Here is a 19,903-nt window from a genome sequence, read left to right on the forward strand (position 1 = left end):
GTGTCATTTGCAAACTACTAATCAGACAAATTGTATATATTTGTTGTATATATTACAAATAACAAAGGTCCCTGCACTGATCCCTGCGGAACACTACTAGTTACTGAGCTCCATTTCAACTGCTACTCTCTGTCTTCTATAACCAAGCCAGTATCCATCTAGATAACACACCCTGGATCCCATGAGACTCTACCTTTAATACCAGCCTGCCATGAGGTATCTTATCAAATGTCTTACTAAAGTCCATGTAGAAAACATCCACTGCACTTCCCTCATTAATCATTCTTGTCACCTCCTCAAAAAACTAGATCAAGTTAGTGAGACATGAGCTTCCTTTACAAACTCATGTTATCTATTACTAACAAGTCCAGTTGCTTCCAAATGCGAATAAATCCTATCTCTTAGTATCTTCTCCAACCTCTGACGTCAGACCCAATGGTTGTAATTACCGAGATTATCTGTTCCCCTTCTTAAACAAAGGAAAATATTGGCCATTCTCCAGTCCTCTGGAATCTCGCCTGAGGCAAAGAGGATGCAAAAAATATCTGTTAAGGCCCGGCTATTTCTTCCCTTGTCCCCTATATTATCCTGAAATAGATCCCGTCTGGGACAGGAGACTTGTCTACCTTAATGCATTTTCAAGACATCCAATATTGTGCTGACCTGCCTGAGGGTATTCATACACCTGTCCCTAAGCTTAACATTCCACAAAATTGAATCAAACTTTCCAGACCTTTGGAGTTAAACATCACTTAAACTTTGATTACTGCAAACAAACTTCATGCCAGTCCTTAAAAATTAATAAGGTCAGTTGAACTCTATATTATACATGCAGCATGTCCCATACTGTCATGTTCTTCAGGCACTTGTTTCTTGTCAAAGTTATATTTGTTGTTCACCTATATCACTACTTGTATCACCAGGTGGCACACTATTATAGAGTCATACAGCTTGGAAACAGATTCTTTGGTCCAACTAGTCTACACCGAACAATGGAAGAAATGGGGATTGACAGGGATTTTTGCTTGAAGCTTATTCTTACACAAATTTCTTCAACAAAGTTGAAATGTTTGCATTTCTGTATTTGTCTGACACATTCCCTATCCAAGCAGAATTGGAAGATTCTGTTTTTTTTTTCAAAGGTGGCTTCAGGGGTTTATGACATCTACCAAGGATAGGGGAAGGTTCAAAGTCTGGCATGAAAGTTCCAAAGGGTCAGAAGAATAATATGTTGCACTCAGACTAATCCAAATCAGAAGCAGTTCCAGCAATGACTAATGAAAATGAAAACCTAGACATACTAACTAATGCTCTTTCCCTCCACAGGTGGGAAATCTGGGAAGCAGAAATTAAATGCCAAGCCAGTGAAAGCTCCACCCATGAACTGGACAGATTTACTCCCACCCCCTCCACCCAGTGTTGACATTGATTCGTATGAGGATGAAGAAGAGTTGGAGTATGGGTATGTGGTGTGATGTGATGTGGGAGTATTCACTGTAAATATTCTGAGGTCAATCCTCTGAGATACTGTGGGTCTCGCACCCTTGGGCCTAGATCTGAGGATCTTCCTTGGTTTTGGTGCTGACTCAACCAGGATTCCTCAGGTTATAAGTCTAGGGCACACGGCAGGCCAGAATTCAGTATCATTTGGCCTTGCATTAATAACCATGGTGAGAGAGGTTGTAAAGATGGAGTAGATCATCATCCACAGGAAAATTGAAAAGAAAATAACTGGTAAAGGTAATGGATAGTAAGGTGTTCAAAGTTTGTGCGAAGATTTGTAGCTCGGGTGCTCGTTGTTGTGGTTCTGTTCGCCGAGCTGGAAGTTTTTGTTGCAAACGTTTCGTCCCCTGGCTAGGCGACATCATCAGTGCTTGGGAGCCTCCTGCGAAGCGCTTCCTTGATGTTTCCTCTGGTGTTTATAGTGGTCTGTCCCTGCCGCTTCCGGTTGTTGGAAGACAACCGGAAGCGGCAGGGACAGACCACTATAAACACCGGAGGAAACATCAAGGAAGCGCTTCGCAGGAGGCTCCCAAGCACTGATGATGTTGCCTAGTCAGGGGACGAAACGTTTGCAACAAAAACTTCCAGCTCGGCGAACAGAACCACAATATAGTAAGGTGTGATTTTTATGGTCAATGATCCAAGCACTCAAATTAGAATCAAGTTACAACTTTGTATTTTAATTAGGATTACTACAGGGAGTCCACTTGAAGAGTTACTTTGCCTTGAAGTTATAAAAGGTGCTGTATAAATGTGTCCTTCTTCATAGGCATCACCTGCCTTAAGTAGGAATTTGTGGGATGAGCCTTTTTGCCATTACTGATATTGCAATGGCCAGTTAGGAGCGGGATTGTGGTTTTCAAAATGTTAGCCCTTCTCTCAATGCTTTTCTATCACTGGGAATGGATCACCAGACGTCTCTAACAACTATGAGATCCTACTGACATCCAAGAGTCTCCTCACCAGTGGCAAGACACGTGTGGATTCCAGTGTCACATGGAGCATGAGAGAAATACTTGCCCTTCTGTTCCTCTCTCGAGAGTAAGAATTGTTCCCATCTTTTTGCAGCCCTAGTGCTGACGAATGGTGTCCTCCGCTCCCTGAGAGAACCTACTTGGTGGAAGGCTCCCATGACGATGAAGGCCCACCCCCACCACCTCGTGGAGAGGCATCATCCCCAGCTACTTCATACGGGCAGCAATCCACCGCAACGCTGACCCCCTCCCCTCGGGAAGAGGCACGATTGACCAGCCATAATGTCACTGAGGACATCCCAAGGCTGCATCAGTTTGAGATACCACATTTACCCCGGTGAGTGAGTTTACAAGCTGGTTACTATAACTACTGTAGTCATCTACATGTTGACTATTTTACTGTGAAATAATTAACAGAACTAAAGAATAAGAGAGAGAAGCAAATATTTGTTTATTACACAAAATGGTTCAGTGAATGAATTCTATTATTTCATTTCAAATCTCTCTGTGACCTCATCCATTCCTAACTCTGCTGTCAGCTATTGCATCTCAGTCATAAACTCATCAGTTTTATCTGAATAAATTCTGCACAGGAGGTCAAAGGTTTGATTTAATTGAGGGGTGTTGATCAAGTAACTGGGCAGAAACTAGTTGCAGTAGCAGAATAGTCAGAAACCTACCAAATTACCCTTACAAATTGTTTATTAAGAAATCACCCTGGCTGCAGAAATGCAAGTTGATTATCAACTACAGACACACAGAAAACCCATACGTTACCAACTCAAGATTAAAAATACAAACTTATGTAAATCATGGTTTATATTATGTTACATGTTGTTATGATCTGAAATGCCCTGGTTGGAAGGGTGGTGGAAGCAATTGCAATAGTGAAAGGAATCAGTAATGCATATTTGAGAGTAAGAAATTACAGAGAAGAGCAAGGATTTGGCAGGGGAGGGGTGTGCTCTGGGACACATTGAGCCAATATAGACATGTTAAGCTGAAGGGAATGTGAGCTGTTGGTCTTTAAGATGCTTCATTAACGAACAAGTAAATGGGATAGAATACTATGTCAGTCTGTTGTTGTAACAGGAGACCCATGGAAAAGGATGGGAGCCAGGTTGAAACTTAGCTACTCTTAAAACAGACAGATTTACCCATCAAATTGTGGTCTTGCTTCTTGGGAGGAGTTGGGAACTCATGGGTTGTGTGATTGCCAACTTTTAAAACTAGTTGTGTTCCTGTTTCAGGCGACTCCCAGTTGGACCAGTCCCTCTGCCCAGACCGCCAACCCCTCCACCATCACAGAACAGCCAAAGCATGAATGGGACTGAAGACGCTGTCACGGAATCTGCTGCTCCCCATCGGTACGGACATAGACGCAACCTGAGCCAGACACCAGCAATAAGCACTGAGAACGTCAGTGTACCTGGAACAGGTGAGGCACAACCATTCATCTGTAAGTTAGGGAAAGGAGAGAAATTTATACCAAAACAAGGTTAGCAAAATGGGCGAGTGCATGAGTGAAGGCACCCATTGAGCAGATGTTTTCATTGTTCAACAGATGTTTAACAGATGCCTAGTGCCAGTTGTGTTCTGTCATGTGACATTGATTGAGTGTAATCACCTTAGGCACACAATGGTGCAGAGTAAGTGGGATCTAATTCTATGAATGAGGTCTAGAACAGTTGTCAATAGTGTGGTGCTGGAAAAGTACAGCCGGTCAGTCGGCATTCGAAGAGCAGGAGAATTGACGTTTTGGGCATAAGCCCTTCATCAGGAATAACGATTCCTGATGAAGGGCTTACGCCTGAAACGTCAATTCTCCTGCTCCTTGGATGTTGCCTGACCTGCTGTGCTTTTCCAGCACTGCACTGTCGACTCTGATCTCCAGCATCTGCAGTCCTCACTTTCTCCTTTAGAATAATTGTGTTGCACCTTATTCCATATTGAAGATGCCATTTTGTAATGATCTGGTGCTCAATGTGATTCTCGTCTATGCCAGGGTTAGTTGTGAGTTTTGAGTCTGAAAACTAAATCCAAGCCGCGTCCTCCCCCTCCCAACCATGACGCTTAATTCCAGACAAGTATTTTGTGGAGTAAATTAGATTAGATTGTTTTTCTGGTCCATGTCCTCCTGAGAATGGTATGCCTCAGAACAGAAAATGCTCCTAAGTTTAACAGCCTTCCCCCAGGGCTTTGATCATGTTTGAACCCCAACATCGAGAGTTGGTAGACTATTCCACAGTGGAAGCCATCACTGTTGGGACAAATCTAGTCATCCCCTGGTGCCCACTTGTACATTTTCCCAAGGAGTGGTGATACAGTCACTCGGAGCCATGCTGCTTGTAATTAGCACCCTCTATAGTACGAAGTTCCTAAAAGTAATTGAAGGACGTTCTTCCTTGCTGAACTGTCTCTGAGCTGAATCATGGATTGAATTTGCTCATCGTGCAACTGAGGGAGACCACTGAACTCAGTGTTTCATTCAAAAACTAAATCACATGGTAATAATGACAGTTGAACTAGACTTGCTTCCTGTTCGAGATCCATTTAGAAGACTTCATGTTGCATCTTTTGACATATTTGTGGTACCAACCTGGGGCCTTAAGATTTCTCAATGCACTGTCACATCTTATTCACAGAAATTTGCAGCACAGAATTCTGTCCATCAGATCTGTACTGGCTCTTTTAAAAAGTGCTTGGTCCCACTTTTGTTTTTTTCTTATAATTCTGTAAACCCCTTATCCTCAAGGGTTTTTCTATTATTCATTTATGGGACGAGGGCACCACTGGCTAGGCCAGGATTTATTGCCCATTCCTAATTACCCAGAGGGGAGTTAAGAGTCAACTGCATTGCTGTTGGTCTGGAGTCACATGTAGGGCAGACCGAGCAAGCTTGCAGTTTTTGTTTCCCTAAAGAGCATTAGTGAATCAGATGCCTACTTTTTTCTAGCAATCAACAACAGATTCATCATTAGGCTCTTAATTTCAGATTTTTAAAAATGAATTCTAATTCCACCATTTGGTATGGTAGGATTCAAACCGTTGTCCCAGAACATTAATGGGTCTCAGGATTGACTATCCAGTAATAATGGCGCGAGGTCACAACCTCCCCTAATTGTATATTCTCAACTCCCATTGAAAATAATTTACGGAATCCTCTTCCCTTGCCTTGTTAAGGTAAAGCATTCCAGATTCCAATGTTATGGTGGCATTCCAGGTGCAGGCACTTTGTGTGCTGCAATGAGATCTGTCCCACAGGCAATAATTTGGTCTTTAGCGTAAAATGTAATGCAACAAAATGATGCTGTTGCAGGTCAGATTGATCAATCCTGTAATCAGAGTATCATTGAACTGCTTTTGGGAACATTTAACATTTAATATTTAAGCAACATTCCACTTCACCATGTTGCAGTGAAATGTTTTTGACATCCCCTTCAAAAAGATAACAGGATTGGAGAAGAATCCAGTGTGAAGATGAACAAGAGAACTGCTTAATGAGATATTGGTACATACATCATTATGTTAGCATTAAGTGTTATTATTTAACTGGTACATTGGAAATGTATATTTTCAGTATGTAGCATGTCACATACAATAGCTTTTGTGTCAAGGAAAGATGCCTGATGATTGCCAGCTGACCATATTTAGCCCCCAGTACCAACAAGACCCTTAAGATTCCCATGGAATTGGAAAGGGGGAAAATCATCTTTTCTTGATTCATAGGATTGCGGGCATTACTGGTTGTGCCAGATTTTTATTGCCCATAATAAAACAGAAATGGCAGAAGAAACTCAGCAAGTCTGGCAGCATCTGTGCAGAGAGGAAATGAGTCAATGTTTCACATCCAATGGAGACTCTTCAGAGCTGTCATTAGTAGACTCAAAAAACTAACTGTTTTTCTCCCTACAGATTCTACAAGACCTACTGAGTTTCTCTAGTACTTGCTGTTTTTATTTAAGATCACCACTACCTTCAATATTTTGCTTTTATATTATTGTCCCCCCTTGTTGTCTTTGAGAAAGTGAGTTGCTTTCTTGAATTTCTGCAATCCATTTGATCAAGTACCCCCCACAATGCCCTTAAGAGGTGAGGTCCAGAACATTTACCCAGTAATACTGAATGAACAGTGATTCACATCTCAGTCATTATGGTGAGTGGCCTGAAGGAGAACTTGAAAGTGGTGGTCTTCCTATGCATCTGCTGCCTTTGTCCAGAAGTCCTGCTCCTGATCAGTGAACAGTAACTGCAAGATGTGAACAATAGCCAAGGACAGAGAAAGACATAACCACAATGCCTGTGTTTGAATTCATCACTTACACTCTTGAACCTGGCACCAGGTCAAATAGGCGCTTGACTGAAGTACTAGAGAGCCAGGATCCATGGTAATGGACTCCAGCAAAAGTGAGGAGGGAAGCAGATGGATGGTAAGAGGAAAAAATGCTTGAAGAATGGAATTCTGGGGTTATACCCAGCATGGGGTGGCATGGTGGCTCAGTGGTTAGCACTGCTGCCTCACAGTGCCAGGGACCCAGGTTCAATTCCCACCTCAGGTGACTATCTGTGTGGAGTTTGCCCATTCTACCCGTGTCTGCATGGGTTTCCTCCAGGTGCTCCGGTTTCCTCCCACAGTCCAAAGATGTGCAGGTTAGGTGAATTGGCTGTGCTAAATTGCCCATAGTGTTAGGTGCATTAGCCAGGGGTAAAGATAGGATAGGGGAATGAGTTTGGGTAGGTTACTCTTTGGAGGGTCGGTGTGGACGTGTTGGGCCAAATGGCCTGTTTCCATACTGGAGGGAATCTAATCAAATCATGACCTCGCGCTTTTTGGGGAATAAAATGCTTGCAGAATCTCGTCTATGGTTTGCAACATGCAATTTTAATCTGTAACATTCCCAATATCTCACACTCCATTCCAGTTTCACTCTTGAAGGACTATGCCTGCTCTTAATCGTTTTTATCTGACTTTCAGGGAAGACGAGACATACTCCGGTGATGGGGAGTAGCAGCATGAACACCCCACCCAGCCAGAAAGCTCGGGCCAAAAAGAAAACCAAGCCGAATCAGTACCGCCGTGATCTCTCTCAAGGCGGTGAGTTACATCTCAAACCTTAAGCTTAGAATGCTACAATCCTCTGGATGAACTAAACTCACGAGAGAAAATTGTCTCCTTATGTTCATTGTGCACTCATGCCCAATTTAAGATTTTCACCTTGTAGATATTTTTATGTAGTCACTACAAAGTTGATGCAGGCCTTGGCTTAGTTTAATATCTGTGTTCCACATGACCTTCATACCCTATCATAATGTGCTTCTCTTCTTTCTTCTCTTCCACCTTCCAAGCTTTCCCTCTAAATGCAACTCTGCTATTCGCCTCAACTGCTTTTCGTAGTGAGATCTATATTCTAACCACTATATGTGTAAATATATTAATTCAGTCCTCAATATCCTGTTGAATTTATTAGTTACTCTTGGCCCTTGTTTTTGGCCTACCTCATATTTAAAAATCTCTTCTTTCCATCTAAACTATCAACCCCTTTCATAATTTTAACAACTTTCATTCCATGACCTTTTTTTTCTAGATAACACAGTCCCAGCCAGTTCAGTATTTCCTAATGATTATAGCTTCTCATTTCTGGTATCATTTCTGTAATTCTTGTTTATAGCTTCTCGAGCTCCTCTGTACCCTCTTGGAGTGGATTCTGTATGGCTATAGCATCACTTCTCTGCTTTTCAATTCATCTCTCAATCCTATTTCTTTGAACTATTTTGGGAATGATCTTAAATCAAATACTAAAATTAGCACCATTTAGATTCTTTCTTTCCAAAGTATATTTAGCTTGTTATTCTTCTTATCAAAAATGCCATATCACATTTATCGATATTACAGGTAATTTGTCAATTAGGCTTTCAGTCTGAAAATATTAATATTTTCCTACATGTTGTCACATTATTGACTATATCTTCCAAACTTGTGTCAAGAGCAAGTTTTTTGAATGTACTTCTGATTCCCAACCCCTCATTAATTATGTAAATAATTACGTGATTAACAATGATCCCATGCCGATCTTTAGAGTACCCCTTCCCATCTATTTCCAGTCTGGTCAGCTAATATTACTTTCTATTTGCAGTTTCCTGTTTTGTAACCAGCTTGCTATCCACTCTGCGCTCTGCCACCCAACTGCACATCCTCTGCCCTTAGTCATTGTTTTGTTTAAAATTAAATAGTAAATTTGAAAAACAAAGACATACAATGAGTCGGAATACCATTTAAACATTTGGGAAATTAGAAAACTGAAACAGGGAAGCACCACAGTGCCACCCCTGGTGAGAGGATATAATAACAACACATTTACAAGTCACCGCCGAATGGAAAGAAAAATTCAGAAGCAGTTGATTTTTGTCCTGGCACAGGGCACCCAAAATAATATTTGGATTGGAATGGTTCAGCCAGTTCTTGCTTAGAATTTCTAGTAGCTCCCTCAATGCTTTAATATTTGGGAGTGTGGCCATCAAACATGAGCGGAGAGTTTAGGTATTGATCTATGTCACGTCTATTTTCTTAGCAGAGAAAGGAGGGCAAAGAGGCCCATCTTCAACATCTCTGCCCAATGTGCAGCTACATTACAGGTGCCATTACGTTGATTGGATTGCAGGTGGAGAAAGTGAGGACTGCAGGTGCTGGAGATCAGAGTCAAGAGTGCAGCGCTGGAAAAGCACAGCAGGTCAGGCAGCATCCGAGGAGCAGGAGAATCGGTGTTTCGGGCAAAAGTTCTTCATCAGGAATGGGCAACCCCCTCGGCTCACAAGCCTCATTCCTGATGAAGGGCTTTTGCCCAAAACATTGATTTTCCTGCTCCTCGGATGCTGCCTGACCTGCTGTGTTTTTCCGGCACCATGCTCTAGGCATTTAGGATGACACCGAAAAGAGGCAGCTGGTCCCTTACCATTGTAATTGATGGACTTGGTGCTGGTTTGAAGCCCCAGTTGTTCTAACTCAGTTAGATTGAGTGAAGCAGACCACACCCTTTATTTTCCTTATACTGCAACTGGGCTTAAGCTGTGACCATGAAATAAATAGGCTTTTCTCTGAGAAAAAAATCTCTGAAGTGTCAAAATGGCAACAGTATCCCACTCCTCGTTTTATTCCAGAATTAATTTGCCAGTGAGTTAAGGGGCCTGGTGGCTGAACCAGAGAAGCTGCATGTCAGAGTCTGATTTCCCCGTGAAATTAATGAGACTCCATGTTTGGCTGCAGTTCGGCCTCCTTGTTTTGGATATACATGTATCTCACTTCTCTCAAAGGGCCTAAAGTGTGGCCTATAGTAACTTGCATCAGTGCTATTTTTCACTTGAGTGATTCGCCAATAAGGTAGAACAGACATGAACTAGGGGATGCATTTTAAAAATATGGGGTCATTTATTTAAGATGAAGATAAGAAGCAGCGTTTCGTTTTCTCTGAGAATTGGGAGTCTTTGAGTGGTGGAGGAAGTGTCATTGAATATTTTAAGGCAGTGGTAGATAGATTGAAGGAAGCCAAATGTTATCAGGGTAGACAAGCATGTCGACTTGAGGCCACAATCAGATCAGCAATAATCTTCTTGAATTATGGAGCAAGCTTGAGATGTTTCAAATGTGGTATTTTAAGGGCTGCTAAAGAACTACAGTGTAAACAATTAGAGGGAGAGGTCACATGACTGCAGCAAGCCACCTAACACAATTTATCCAATTGTATTTCTCCAAATAAGTGGAGCTACACGGTCTACTCTTCCTCGTAATTTGTAAACTCATATGTACCTAGAAGCATAAATTAAATGCCAGACTCTTGAATTAGAACTGAAGAGATGAGACTTCCATAGGCCACGTGATCTATTTTGATCTCAACTCTTCTTATGACATGATATATGACAAGGTCTGAATAGTCCGTTATACTGCCCTCTCTGTTGGGAGGTGTGAATAAAATTAGTTCACTCATGGATGCCTGCAGCTGAGCATATGTTCATATTACTCAAGGCAATTCACAACAAAAATTTGGCATGGGATAGAATTTCATTTGAGAAATTAGTAACTGAAGAATATTGACAGACATTTTTGGAACTTCTGAAGATAATTTTGAGGAGGTTTGAGCAAATGTAAAGATTGTTCAGTGTGTGCACTGTATCCAGTCAGTCAGCATAGAATGTAATTGAAAAAATGTCACTGAAGGTATATTTGGGGACAATTTGGAAATTCAACCCTAACAAGAAAGACAGATGAAATTACAAATGAAGGCTATATGTTTGGTTGAAAATGAATAACATTGGAAATGGGAATAAAGTCAATGTTCTCCTCACCATGATAGGGCCAGATGCTTTTGATAGAGTTTTTGATCAATGATACCTTTGCGAGCCCAGTTCAATGAAACTCATTGAAATTCTAAACTCATAATAGCCACTGCTAAGAATGAAATTACAGTGAGAATTGCATGCAGTTGCCAATGAGACTGTTGCAGATTACGTTCTCGAATTTAAAAACAAACTATTACTGTGGGTAGGGGGAAAGCTTAGAAATTGATCTTGAAAAGAGGCTGAAGAACAATATAATCTAGACCAAATTTTATACAAAGGCAAATAGGCTAAAGGGAGTCTTTGATGTGGCCACAGCCACTGAAATAACACAATGGAGGTAGTGATGTCAAGATAATATCAATGGGCTCATAATCCGGGACACTTACATTCTGGTGACATCAGTTTGAATCCCACCATGGAGAATGGTGGAATTTGAATTCAATAATAAAAATCTGGAGTTCAACCAGGAAAGCTAGCCCATTGTTGACAATGTAATTATTGTCAATTGTTGTGAAAAACTATCTGTTTCACGAACTTCAGTTAGGGAAGAATATCTTGCTGTCCTTGCCTAGTCTGGCCTACCTGTGACTCCAGACTGATAGCAATGCAATTGATTCTTAACTGCCCTCTGGGCAATAAACATTGGGATAACCAGCATTGCCCACATTCTACGATCAATTAAATAAAAGAAGTAGGAAAAGAACTCCCCTGCAATTCTGAGCTGATGGGATGTCCGCTGGATTTCAGCATGGCCTGGGCCACAGCAGGCTAGTTAGCTGTCTTAGAGTCAGAAATTTAGGCACAATCATGGCAATGGTAGCCACCATCATTTAAATGCCTCTATTTCCAATCAGTGCTTCAGCTGTTGGAAGGATGGTCACAGCCAGAAGTTTCACAGTATTGCGGAAACAGCGATGTTTCAGGTTGTAGTCAACTTCTGGTCACAGCCATGCATCAGGGTGAAGTCATGGTAAACTTAAAGCTGGTCCATACACATATGATAGCTTTGGAACAAGAAGGTCAGAATTGTATTCGGTCAAAGAGCAAAAAAGAACCACAAAGCAGATGAGAGTAGTAAGATTGAATATTTAATTTCCAGAGCACAGTATCAAAATCAAACCATTCTGATCTTGATCCTTCTTATAACATGTGGTATACTGTAAGAGCTGAACATTGTGTTATACTGCCCTCTCTGTTGGGAGGTGCAAATCAAATTATAAAAGTTCATAACTTGCTTTCATCTTTGATACAGCTGTAGTTGTGCCAGTTATCTCCGAAGGAGAATACAAGAAATCCCTAAGTCAGGTTCCTCATTGAACACTGGCATGAAACTGACTGAATGTTCCAACAACAATGTTAAGTGACGTAGGTGTTAGAGTGAAATTCAATTCTGTTGCTTACAATGGAATAGTTCAGAACCAAAATAAAGTCTTCCTGATGGGAAGTAATTAGCTCAAGAAAATATGTCCAAAGGTGTGGCGCTAGAAAAGCACAGCAGGTCAGGTAGCATCCGAGGAGCAGGAGAATCAACGTTTCGGGCATAAGCCCTGATGAAGGCCTAATGCCGGAAACGTCTATTCTCCTGCTGTTCGGATGCTGCCTGAAATTTTCAGGCGCCACACGTTTCGACTCTGATCTCCAGCCTTTGTGGCCCTTAATTTCAAGAAAATATGTTTAAACTGGGCTGAGTAACTTAACAGGAGGGTTCAGTAAGGATGTGTCGTTCATGAGAAAAAGCACATAGTGATGGTGAAGCAAGTAGAACCAAGTGGTTAAATCAGCCATCAGAGCTGGAAAAGCGTAGCAGGTCAGGCAGCATCCAGGGAACAGGAGAATCGACGTTTCGGGCATAAGCCCTTCTTCAGGAATGAGGAAAGTGTGTCCAGAAGGCTAAGATAAAAGGTAGGGAGGAGGGACTTGGGGGAGGGGCTTTGGAAATGCGATAGGTGGAGGGAGGTCAAGGTGAGGGTAATAGGCCGGAGTGGGGATGGGGGTGGAGAGTTCAGGAAGATGATTGCAGGTTAGGAAGGCGGTGCTGAGTTCGAGGGATTTGACTGAGACAAGGTGGGGGGAGGGGAAATGAGGAAACTGGAGAAGTCTGAGTTCATCCCTTGTGGTTGGAGGGTTCCCAGGCAGAAGATGAGGTGCTCTTCCTCCAACCGTCGTGTTGCCATGGTCTGGCGATGGAGGAGTCCAAGGACCTGCATGTCCTTGGTGGAGTGGGAGGGGGAGTTAAAGTGTTGGTCTACGGGGTGGTTGGGTTGGTTGGTCCGGGTGTCCCAGAGGTGTTCTCTGAAACGTTCCGCAAGTAGGCGGCCTGTCTCCCCAATATAGAGGAGGCCACATCCGGTGCACCGGATGTAATAGATGATGTGTGTGGAGGTGCAGGTGAATTTGTGGCGGATATGGAAGTGTCCCTTGGGGCCTTGGAGGGAAGTAAGGGGGAGGTGTGGGCGCAAGTTTTGCATTTCTTGCGGTTGCAGGGGAAGGTGCCGGGAGTGGAGGTTGGGTTGGTGGGGGGTGTGGACCTGATGAGGGAGTCACGGAGGGAGTGGTCTTTTCGGAACGCTGATAGGGGAGGGGAGGGAAATATATCACTGGTGGTGGGGTCCGTTTGGAGGTGGCGGAAATGACGGCGGATGATACGTTGTACATGGAGATTGGTGGGGTGGTAGGTGAGGACCAGTGGGGTTCTGTCCTGGTGGCGGTTGCAGGGGTGGGGCTCAAGGGCGGAGGAGCGGGAAGTGGAAGAGATGCGGTGGAGGTCATCGTCGACTACGTCTGGCAGGAAATTGAGGTCCTTGAAAAAGGAGGCCATCTGGGTTCAGAACAACATCAAATATTGTAATCTGCAGCTCAGAAATGCAGATGTTCTTTTAAGATTTCTCATAAAGGTTGATGCATTATTAGCCACAGAGTTACCGATGAATTACTTACACAAATGATGTGCCAGTGTCTACTGGAAACATTCCTGAAGACATTTACAAATATGTAATGCTCACTAAAGTGCACAATTATGTCACTATTGGATGCCCCAATGTGTGTAATAATGAGTTGAAATGATAGGTGTATTTCTCCTATAGAAATAAATGAGTGTAAATAGGTTTTGCAGTCATTATTTCAATAAAGTTTGAACAAAATTGGAGGAACTAGCAAAAGTACTCGGGATAGTCCATCTGTAGGCAAACGGCTATTTGTGATATCCAAGAATTGTCAAAACATCAAAGAGTTGCTGAAAACGTTGTAAAGTATATCTGAGAATAAGAGGAGAAAGTGAGGACTGCAGATGCTGAAGATCAGAGCTGAAAATGTGTTGCTGGAAAAGCGCAGCAGGTCAGGCAGCATCCAAGGAACAGGAGAATCGACGTTTCGGGCATAAGCCCTTCTTCAGGAATGAGGAGGGTGTGCCAAGCAGGCTAAGAAGGGCTCATGCCCTCCAGGATTCCTGAAGAAGGGCTCAAGCCCGAAACGTCGATTCTCCTGCTCCTTGGATGATATCTGAGAATAATCCAAGCAGGATTCCATTAGTCTCACAGTCAAACAGGTGAAACCTTTGGGAATGATTACAAGTTAATATATTTGAAGTGGAAGGAAAAATAATGCTTTATTTGATCAATTGCTGTAGAAAGTGGGCAAAGTTGGATACGTGCCCAATACCCAAACTATTGAGGATTTGAGAAGTTGATTTGTAATTACAGGTTGACAGAAATGTTGGCATCAGATAATGGTCCACAATTCATGTTGGAAAACTTTGATTTATTTCTGACCAAGAATGGAGTCCAATACACTCTAATACCCTCACATAGATAGCATGGAATACTAGGAGAAAGTGAGGACTGCAGATGCTGGAGATCAGAGCTGAAAATGTGTTGCTGGAAAAGCGCAGCAGGTCAGGCAGCATCCAAGGAACAGGAGAATCGACGTTTCGGGCATAAGCCCTTCTTCAGGAATGAGGAGGGTGTGCCAAGCAGGCTAAGTTAAAAGGTGGGGAGGAGGGACTTGGGGGAGGGGCGTTGGGAATGCGATAGGTGGAAGGAGGTTAAGGTGAGGGTGATAGGCCGGAGAGGGGGTGGGGGCGGAGAGGTCGGGAAGAATCTTGCAGGTCAAGAAGGCGGTGCTGAGTCCGAGGGTTGGGACTGAGATAAGGAGGGGGGAGGGGAAATGAGGAAGCTGGAGAAATCCGCATTCATCCATTGTGGTTGGAGGTTCCTAGGCGGAAGATGAGGCGCTCTTCCTCCAGGTGTCATGTTGCCATGGTCTGGTGATGGAGGAGGCCAAGGACCTGCATGTCCTTGGCGGAGTGGGAGGGGGAGTTAAAGTGTTCAGTCACGGGGCGGTTGGGTTGGTTGGTGCGGGTGTCCCAGAGGTGTTCTCTGAAACGTTCCGCAAGTAGGTGGTCTGTCTCCCCAATGTAGAGGAAGCCACATCGGGTGCAGCAGATGCAGTAAATGATGTGTGTGGAGGTGCAGGTGAATTTGTGATGGAAATGGAAGGATCCCTTGGGGCCTTGGAGGGAAGTGAGGGGGGAGGTGTGGGCGCACCTCACCACCAACTTCCAGATACATCGTATCAACCTTCGTAGTTTCCGCTACCTCCAAACAGACCCCACCACCAAGGATATATTTCCCTCCCCTCCCTTATCAGCGTTCCGGAAAGACCACTCCCTCTGCGACTCCCTCGTCAGGTCCACACCCCCCACCAACCCAACCTCCACTCCCGGCACCTTCCCCTGCAACCGCAAGAAATGCAAAACTTGCGCCCACAAATCCACACAGACACACACGCACACGCACAAAACCATATGCACACACGTGCACTCAAAACCACACATGCGCGCACACAAAAACACACACGCGTGCGCACACAAAACCACACACAAACACAAACACACAAAACCATACACACATGCACACACAAAACCACACACACACACATGCGCGCGCACACAAAACCACATGCGCCCACACACACAAAACCATACACACACAAAACCATACACACACGCACACACAAAACCATACACACATGCACACACAAAACCACACACACACACATGCACGCGCACACAAAACCACATGCGCCCACACACACAAAACCATACACACACAAAACCATACACACACGCACACACAAAACCATACACACACGCACACACAAAACCACACACACACACCCACACATACAAAACTACACCCTTTTACTACAACATTTTGACAGGTTCCTCCTTTGCCCTGTACAGGACAATGTTGGAGAGATTATCAGGGGAAGAAAGGGGTTTAGGGTACACGGCCTGTGTAAAACTCCAGGGAAAGTGGGGTCAGAGAAAGAGAGGGGGCAGGAGGTCATTCACCTGGAGATGGTGCCTGGGCTCCCATCAGTCCAGAATGGTTCTCGGCAGCATTTCAGGAAGCGGAGTTCACTTTTAATCACTGTAAACAAAAGACGCAATCAGTGTTGGAAACACATCTTTGATGTGATGTTTCCATTGGGACCTCGAGATCTCCTTCGGATAATCCAATATTCAGATAATCGAGGTTCCTCTGTATATGGAAAGAAAGCTGAAGTTGTTGTTTTCATTATTTGTTGTCAAGTGATGATATTTTTGTTAAATTCATCCAGCATGTTATGGAAAATCTTCATTTTCCACATGTAAATGACTGGAAAGGTTAGTCTTCTATGTTTTAGTTGTGATTACAGTAAAGGCAGATGTGTCACATTATTAAAATTTCATGTAATATAAATGCTGATCAAATCATTGTATTTTGAGAATCTACATAGATATATCATTTATAAAGTTTTCTTAAGTAGGAAGGGAGTTTAATGACTTGCAAAATATGAGTATTTTGTTATGTTGCTGTCTTTGCTACTTTTTCTGTTGGGAATAATAGCCACCTACAGTTCAGCGTGTGTTGGTCTTGCACAGAGCAATACAGAAGTATTGGCACATGCACCCTCTCTATAACGCTCAATGATTAGGGATCAGCTAACTACCCTTAACACCTCTCACTAACCCAGGGATGCTGTAACCAGGCTGACTAGGCCAGCTTTTATTGACTCACTGTCTCTGTCTTGGACAGACCTGCCACCACCTCCTGAACCTCCCCCAGCTGATGGAATTGTGGAGACCCCTTACCTACAGCCCACTGGACTGGAGAGCAGCCTGACCTCACTGGACCATGATGGCAGTGCCTCATCCACAGAGAGGAGGGCATCAGCCGACCAGCGAACAGAGAGTGCGCATTCTCACAACAGAGCAGCTTCGGCACGACACAAACATGGTGAGAGGACTAAACACCTGGGACAGTCAAGGACATCAATTTGACTTCAAGTACAACCGAGCTGAATTCTAATCTGTAGTTATTTCGATTTAGTCAGATTCCCCAGAACTGTAGGTTGCTTACCTTCCAAAATCAGACAGAAAGGAACCAGACAATCTCTGTAGCCTGTACCGAAGGTTTATGATGCTTGTCTTACCATTTTAGCTCTCAAGTAATCATAGACTTGTAGATCCCTTACAGTGTGGAAGGTGGCTGTTGGCCCATCGAGTCCACATCACCTGTCTGAAGAGCATCCCACCTGGACCCACCTCTTACCCTATCCCTGTAACCCTGCAATGCTAGAAATACTTTTGATCCCTGGATGAAAAGAACAGCAGCTGTTTTCTCCAGTATTATCCCCTAACCAAACCATCTCATTGATGTTTTGTGGAGCCTTATATTTCTTACATTAGTCCAGTTAGCTGCCTAACTGGTTTGCGATGCAACAGCGTGTTCAACTCCTGGACCAGCTGAGGTCACCATTGAAAAGGTCTGCCTTCTTAATCTCGCCTCTCGTCTGAGTGGTGGTGATAGTCAGATTAAGCCACCAGCAGGCATCTCTCTTTAATGCTAGAGCAGCCCGAAGGCCCTCTAGGACTTTGGCGACCTTATGTTACCAAGCTGACTTCACTTCATTGGCTGAAAATTGCTTTGCGATATCCTGCAATTGCGAAAGGCGCTATATAATTAATCTTATTTAGTATTCGTTAGGGATCCACTGAAGTGGAGATGAAATCTTTGGGGGTTGTCCATGGTAAAAAAAGTGAAACTTGTGTATCAAGCCCAGTTCTTGCTATCCAGAATCCAGAGAAGGAGACAATGAATGCGCTTGATATCGAGGCCCCATTTGATCACATGTGGCCTGAGCAAAGCTCGAGTCAATGAGAATCAAGGGAAAGGTTCTCTCTGGTTGGATTCATACGTCAGATAAAGAATGGTCTATGGTGATAGTTGTTGCAGGTCAATCATTTCAGCTCAAAGACCCCCCCCTGCCTGAGTTCCTCAGAGTAATTATTTTCTAATTAACCTTATCAGAGATGTTATTATACATCTCTGGAGCAAATGGGATTTAAACCCTTCTGCCTCAGAGGTAGGAACATCACCACTATGACACAGAAGTCCTAGTTCTTCAGGGTAGTGTTCTTGGCCCTAACATGTTCAGTTGTTTCAATGACTGTCTCTCCATCATTAGATCATAAATAGCTCACTACTGTGAATGTTTACTAATGTTCTGTGCACCATTCATGATTCCTCACATACTAAAGTAGTCCATGTTCAAATGCAGCAAGATCTCGACAATATCCAGGCTTAGGTTGATAAATAGCAAGTAACCATCTCGTTACACAAGTGTCAGGCAATGAACATCTCCAACAAGAGAGAAATCTAACTATCACCCCTTGATAATCATCGACATTGCCATCGCTGAATCTCCCACATTGAACATCCTGTGAGTTAGCATTGACCAAAACTGAACTGACTAGTCATATAAACATTGTGGCTGCAGGAGCAAGTCAGAGACTAGGAAATGTGCAGCAAATAACTCACCTCCTGACTCCACAAAGCCTGTTCACCATCTATAAGGCACAGTCAAGAATGTGATGGGATACTCAGCATTTGCCTGGATGGGTGCAGCTCCAACAACACTCAAGAAGCTTGATACCATCCAGAACAAAGCATTAAGCTTGATTGCCACCACATTCATAAATATCCACTCCCTCCACTACTGACGCTCAGTAGCAGTATGGTGTACTATTTACAAGGTACACTGCAGAATTTCACCAAAGCTCCTCAGACAGGACCTTCCAAGTGTATGACCATCACCATTTGAAGGACATGGACAGTTGATACATGGAAATGTCACCATCTGCAAGTTTCCCTGCAAACCATGCACCATCCTGACTTGGAAATATATCGCTGTTCCTTCAGTGTCACTGGATCAAAATCCTGGAATTCCCTCCCCATCAGCACTATGGATCTACCTCCAGCAAATGGATTGCAGCAGTTCAAGAAGGTCACTATTTCTCCAGGGCACTTGGGGATGGGACACCCACTCCAGGAAAAAAATAGAAAACTAATTTCTAAAGGACTCCGAGCTTATCCAGCACACTGACAGAAATTGCTCAATAAATCTCCATGATCTACAATAGAGTCACAGAGATGTACAGCACAGAAACAGATTCTTCAGACCAACTTGTACATGCCGACCACATATCCCAACCTAATCTCATCCCATTTGCCAGCACTTGGCCCATTATTCCTCTAAACCCTTCCTATTCATATACGTATCCATATGCCTTTTGAATGCTGCAATTGTACTAGCCTCCACCACTTCCTCTGGCAGCTCATTCCATACATGCACCACCCTCTGCATGGAAAAGTTACCCCTTAGGTCCCTTTTATATCTTTCCCCTCTCACCCTAATCCTATGCCCTCTAGTTCTGGACTCCTCTACCCCAGGAAAAAGACTTTGTCTATTTACCTTATCTATGCACCTCATGATTTTACAAACCTCCATAAGGTCACCCCTCAGCCTCCGATGCTCCAGGGAAAACAGCCCCAACCTATTCAACCTCTCCCTATAGCTGAAATCCTCCAACCATGGCAACATCCTTATAAATCTTTTCTGAACCCTTTCAAGTTTCATACCATCTTCTTGATAGGAAAGTTATCAGAATTGCACACAATATTTCAACAGTGACCTAACCAATGTCTTAGGTGGTTAGCAAGACCCCCCCAACTCCTAGACTCAATACTCTGACCAATAAAGGAAATCATACC

At 43.4% G+C, this 19,903-nt stretch overlaps 1 protein-coding gene and 1 long non-coding RNA gene across 6 annotated transcripts in view; one reads left to right on the forward strand and one right to left on the reverse strand.

The window, feature by feature from the left end:
- robo3 (roundabout, axon guidance receptor, homolog 3 (Drosophila)) overlaps positions 1-19,903 on the forward strand; it is a 564,581-nt gene that overhangs the window by 520,047 nt on the left and 24,631 nt on the right. For 4 of the 5 annotated variants that reach the window (XM_043676841.2, XM_087976452.1, XM_087976453.1 and 1 more), the window contains exons 22-26: positions 1,327-1,462; positions 2,572-2,814; positions 3,728-3,915; positions 7,453-7,572; positions 16,886-17,086. In XM_043676841.2, the coding sequence (XP_043532776.2) occupies positions 1,327-1,462; positions 2,572-2,814; positions 3,728-3,915; positions 7,453-7,572; positions 16,886-17,086 (888 nt within the window). The remainder of the gene's footprint in view (positions 1-1,326; positions 1,463-2,571; positions 2,815-3,727; positions 3,916-7,452; positions 7,573-16,885; positions 17,087-19,903) is intronic. The other variant, XM_087976454.1, reaches the window with a different exon arrangement.
- The window catches only part of LOC148142280 (uncharacterized), a 91,440-nt gene that overhangs the window by 9,928 nt on the left and 61,609 nt on the right, over positions 1-19,903 (reverse strand). The window lies entirely within an intron of this gene.

The sequence above is a fragment of the Chiloscyllium plagiosum genome, unplaced genomic scaffold (genome assembly GCF_037043375.1).
Source record: "Chiloscyllium plagiosum isolate Xiang-an unplaced genomic scaffold, Cpla_swu_hap1 HiC_scaffold_29, whole genome shotgun sequence".
In the NCBI taxonomy this organism is placed as follows: Eukaryota; Metazoa; Chordata; class Chondrichthyes; order Orectolobiformes; family Hemiscylliidae; genus Chiloscyllium; species Chiloscyllium plagiosum.